General features: G+C 35.5%; 1 protein-coding gene across 1 annotated transcript in view; it reads left to right on the top strand.

Moving 5' to 3' along the window:
- LOC107711007 (P protein-like) overlaps positions 1-5906 on the top strand; it is a 71837-nt gene that overhangs the window by 5105 nt on the left and 60826 nt on the right. The window contains exons 3-4 of the mRNA XM_016515907.1: positions 2638-2733; positions 4719-4892. Coding sequence (XP_016371393.1) covers positions 2638-2733; positions 4719-4892 — 270 coding nt within the window. The remainder of the gene's footprint in view (positions 1-2637; positions 2734-4718; positions 4893-5906) is intronic.

Raw genomic sequence — 5906 nt, 5'->3', positions numbered from 1 at the left:
TGGTTTCATTCTCATCTGGACCTCACACACTTGGATTCAGCCACAATAAGAGAAGGCTTTGCTTCATTTATAAATCCTGCATTCGGTGAGCTAACATTTCAAATCTCCTCTATGTTGTGTAACTGCAGGGAGAGGGATTAAAGGCCTTGAAATATCCTGTCTAATCTCCCTTTTGCCCAAACTCAACACCAGGATATATCCTGGAGGCCATGGCTATTATGTCTTGTCTGGAGCCCACAGACACACACACACACACACTCGCCATCCCAGCTGTTTGCAGTAAGCAGACGCATCGGTACGGGTGGGTGAGTTATCTGAGTCCTCTGTAATGCTAAGCAGCTGAGGTTTGGGATTTGCCCAATGATGTGTTAGAATTGGACTAGGGTTGACTCTATAGTCTGGCCTGTGCTGAGCAGCATTGATCTATTCTGGCATTCTGCAAAAGGCTCTCCATAACTCACACACAAACTCAGAGCCAATTGAAGAGATAAGAGGGACTTTACCCATTTAAACTGTCATTAATTGACAAACAGAGAATTTTTCACAATTATTAATTACTGAAGAGGCTCCAGTAATTAGCCCACAGAGTTCTCAGGATTTCCATCTGTTCTATTCACACTGGCCGAAAAATATCAACACTGCTGGTGTCTCTGAGCAATAGCTCAGAACCCATCCTTTCTCTTCCCCCTCTTCTTCTGGAGACTTCTATTGATTTTTTTGTTGTTATTTAGTATATGAGATGTGAAATGTTTGCTTTATGACTACAGTAAATAAAGCTGTCCTTGTCTGAAGAAGTTTAGAGGATAAAGTGTGATTACTGAATGAAGCAATGCTAGTAGCCCTTTTCAATTATATTGAAATATATTAATGAGGTACTACAGTAAGCATTTAGTACCATATTAATATATTTACATACCTTTTATGATGCTTACATTACAAAGCCATTAAAATAATTATAATTGATGCATACCAGGCTTTCCCAAACGGGGTTTCACAAGAAAACTGCAGGGGGTTCATGAGTTAATGAAAAGCTAATAATGAAATAAATAAAATGTAAAATTGAAATAACCCAATTGTGCTGCAGAATTAATTGAAATAAAACTGAAATCACAATATAGTTTATAAATATACATTTAAAATCATGTAAGATATAGTTTTCATATGAGATGAAATGTCATCAGTTCAAATCTCAGTCACAAAATATGACAAAATAATTTCAATATAATGTTATGGCCATCATGCAGGCCTATACCTACTAAAAAATATTTTATAATTTATATGTTCATTTGCATACCATGTGACAATTAACCAGCATCAGAGGACATGCAAATGTGCTCTTAAATTATTGAAATAATAGCTTAAATTCTCAGGCGGTATTTCAAATAAATATTTTACATCTGAGGGGTTCGGCTGACAAAATAGTTTGGGAACCCCTGTCTTATAGAATACATTTTATTTTGGGAGGAACAATAAAAGATGTACTTTAGCTTCTTTAGTTTTAGTTGACAGTTTGTTTTGGTCATTTTTTTATGGAGAAAAAAAATCCACACAAAAGTTTGACCCCCTGCTGTCGAGACTGCCATGGAGCCCCTGTTAAATAAAAACCCTGATCCAGGCCCAAGAGAAATGCAACTTCTAAATGAAGACACTATTGACACATGTTCCTGTGGCTCAGTGGTAGAGCATTGCGTTAGCAGCGCAAAAGGTTGTGGGTTCGATTCCCAGGGAACACACTTACTGGTAAAAAATGTATAGCCTGAATGCACTGTAAGTCGCTTTGGATAAAAGTGTCTGCTAAATGCATAAATTATTATTAATTATTATTATTAATTACATAAATGTGGCACATGCCACTAAAAACATCTGATTTCCTGTGTCAGGATTTCAGTTTTATATGTACATTATAATCCTGATTTCTTTGAATGATACTCTAAACTTGGATATCTGTTATATGACATGTTGAAAGATACATATTTTAAAATCGTGAGATTGCGGCATTGACTTTTGTTGGGGATTCATGCATTACATGAGCCTTTCACTGGCACAAAATAAAATCCCAAAGCAATTGTTTGATTTATTTCATTGTGTCACTGTATTTTATAGCATCGAAACCAAGGCCAGAACATTATTCTAGTATTCAAGGCCTGAATAAGCAGGATGCTGTTGTCCTTAAACCTGTCATAACCATATCGCTTTCATGCCTCTGTAAATCTGCAAACCACCTGATGCCCACCCACCCTGACAAGTTACGAGGTGTCAGTTAAATCATCAAGACAGCTGTAGGAGGACACAGTGGACCAGAAGGATGACTTATATAATTGTCGTTAAACATTTGGACGTGTAACTTGCTATATGTTGAAAATCTATATTTATTTTATGATCATGTAGCTTAGACCTTGTTTGACACACTAGACCAGGATGTTTCATAGTGGTGTAAAGATGACTAAACCGAGACCAAAAAGGAAGAATGACTTTCAGTTCTGCTTAAAGACTTTTAGTTCCAGTTTATTTCAGCTGCCAGTTTTTATAGAAGAGTCATTAAAAATGGATGCCAAGAATTGATTTCTAAATGTGGCTGAGATGTTATTTATGACAGACATCATGCTCGGATTTAATAAGTTTTCTCCTTGTTCCCAGGCACAGCTTCAGCATGGTAAACCTCCTCAAAGGCAAATCCAACCAAGCCAATCACACAGAACGGTCACCCCTTCTCAAGTTCCCCCAAAATGACAGGTGAGCCTATATTTATTTCCCTGTTGGTTTCACAATCTTTCATATTTGATGTTCTGTTGTTCTTGTTTTCTTTTCTGTTCAGCAGTGAACAATTCTGGTAAGGTTTGTTTTTCTTGATTTTTTTATTTATTTGACATCAAAATGGTTTAATTTATTTGCGTTATGTATGTATTATGTATTTATATGTATTTATTTACCAATAACAATAAAATCCAATGGTACTCCTGCTTTATAATAAATCCTGATTTATTTTTCAGAAATCATCTGCAAGCAAATCAGAGCTTGATACGCATTCAGTTATAATTATATATACCAAACTATACAAATCAAAGTTTTCTGGCTATTTAATTAATCGTCTGTTAAGTATAATAGAATATAATTTTCATTTGCAAGTTGTTGCAAGCGTTAACCACTCGTTTCTTTTAAAGTTACAGGACCTGTTGACTTGGCTTTAGTCAAGAAAGCTTCTGCAGAACAGTTGTAGGAATATTACCTGGGGTCTGTAATTACCGACCTCATTCTCATTCAGTAATGAGAAAAAGTGGCTTTGTGACCTTCATTTCCAACAATTACTTTATATATTACCAGGTTGAAGGCAAACAGAGTTCCTCACATAATGTATGGCATTTTGATATCTTGAAGTGGTCTTGACCTCTATGTACTTCTTAATTAAACCAAACACTGCCTGCAGTACAGTATCTGATCTCTCAGTTGTCAGCCTCTATAATAATCGGGAATGATTCCAACACATTGAATTTGATACAAGACTGGAGCGCATTTCAGTTCGCTCAACCAGTGAGGAATATGTTCTCACTAGCCATGTTATTTGCACGAGAATCCCAAATTTTCCATACAAAATGTTTGTATTTTTGTATACAAATCAATCATTTTACGTGGGGAACCAACTATAATACTGTAGTTCTTAGTTCGTCAATGTTTTTGAGGCATGCGTTATTTTGTTTAATGCATTTCCTGTTTTCCCCAGAATGAGTCCTTGATTCACCCATGTATCCCTACCAGAACTCTAATGCCAGTGATTTTATGTAAATAAGGATTACACCTGTTTTCATTTTGTTTGGAGGATATTATGTCCTCCTCAATGCTGAATATTCCTATTTTCATGAAACTTTATTTTATCAGGTACATCAAAAAAAATCTCATAAAAAGTAGGATAAGTTTTCTTATGGACTTATTAAAAATAAGACAAAACATATTCAAATAATTTAAAACAACAAAAATGAGTTTAATATCAAACAATTGGTGGGCCCTCTGCTGCAGTACCACCACGGATGCTCTATTGAAGACCCCTGGTTATCATGACAGCCCTCTGAGATCAAGGGTCCTACATGGAGTAAACTGTTGTCACAGTGCTAATATGGCTGGTTGCTATCTGCTGCCCTCAGTAATACATTTTTCATTCCCTCTGTAAGGCAGTGAGCTGAATGCTAATGCTGCTAGCGATTATATTGTGTGCTCTCAGTCAGAATAATGTATCTTGCTGCCTATAATCAACACAAAAGCCTCTAGTTATGTCTAGGCACTTAGGTGTATCCTCTCTTAGCATGAATTTGTCAAAGAACTGTGTAGCATAACAGGCTTTTAACACCTTTCGTTGGTTTTAATCTCTGTTGTGTGGCTGCAATTAGCATTTAGATGACTGATCGCTTCGTAGCTGCAGAAGTGATGTTTTACTTTAGATTATAGTAAAAGTTAGCCAAGAGGGATTGGATTTTCACAACTAAATTTAAAGGTGAAGTGTTTATTCCATGAGACTAGCGGCAACAGATGTGACTGCAAAAATAATGATTATTGTAAACCGGTTTCCCAGGTCAAGCTAATTAATTTTACCACTAAACAGATAGTCCCGCCCCAAACTCACGCCATTGGTTGAGTCAGAAGTCAATCTCTTGGACTGCTCAAACAAACAGAGCAACATTTTGCAAGCACCAGTGTCTAACCCACTGTTTTTACACTGTTTTGTGCAGTATAACCTACATGACACTGCATGAGCCCAGCCTGGGGTCTGGAGAGGAATCATGGGAGGCCAGCTCTGCTGAATTGGAGAGGAGGTGCAGGCTGGGCAGTGAGGTGACCAGTCTCTCCCACATCACATCTATAGAGAAATGTGAACATTACTTCAAACTGTCATCCCCCATCAGGTACGGCATACATACACTACCATTCAAAATTTGGGGTTAGTAAGATTTTTTTTTTTTTTAGAAAAAAAAAACACCTTTATTCAGCAAGGATGCATTAAATTGATTAAGATTACCATTAAAGACATTTCTGATGTTACAAAAGAGTTCTACTTTAAATAAACACTGTTCTATTGAACATTTTATTTTAAAAAATACCCTGAAAAATTCACAAAAAAAATATTAAGCAGCAACATGTTTTCAACATTAAGCAGCAAAAGAATTAAAGTTCAACATTAAGTGTTAAAGAATTGTGTTATAATAACCCCTACAAATACAACTCATTATATACACTATAATAAACACTTTAAAGGAGACAGACATGTAGATGTTTGTGAAAGATGTTTTCTATGTTTTGGAGGGATGATTATTTTGAAATCATACCCTATTTATTGCATCAAAATTTGTTAATACTTTACTATATTTAAGGGTGGATAATTTTATCAGTTGTTTATTGCAACAATACATAACTACAATAACTTTGTCTAGTGCTCTTATGAAAGTTTATAGCATGATTTGTGAAAATTTAACTATACTGAATAGCATAGCATAGACTTCTTCATGGCTAGTTTTTGCGTATTTCATTTCATTCTGTAACCTACTTGTTCTACAGATCTGTGTGTACTAGTGGTAAATGCTACTGTTTTTGACAGCGTTGATAACGTTTATGACAGATAATATCATGATAATTTTTGCGTTTCCCCTTACCGAATGTCGTATCCTGTCAGCAAAAACCTGTCCATGGACTTTTTTGATTGCTTTCAGTTTAAGTGCCGGCGATGCAGTGTTGCCAGATATTGATACTAAAAATACAAAATACAAAAAATAAATACAAATAAACGTAAGTTATTTCCAATCTTTTGCAAATAAGATAAGATAAAGATATCTCTGACTTCCTACTTTATTAACTTTCTAAAGTGTTAAATTAAGTGGAAAAGACAAGTCCAAAAACGCTTATAATAGCTGGATCTGGCTGGA

Source organism: Sinocyclocheilus rhinocerous, unplaced genomic scaffold (assembly GCF_001515625.1).
Source record: "Sinocyclocheilus rhinocerous isolate Xijiao unplaced genomic scaffold, SAMN03320098_v1.1 scaffold85, whole genome shotgun sequence".
Classification (NCBI taxonomy): domain Eukaryota; kingdom Metazoa; phylum Chordata; class Actinopteri; order Cypriniformes; family Cyprinidae; genus Sinocyclocheilus; species Sinocyclocheilus rhinocerous.
Note: the sequence above shows the minus strand (reverse complement) of the source record. Positions and strands in the feature narration are given on the sequence as shown.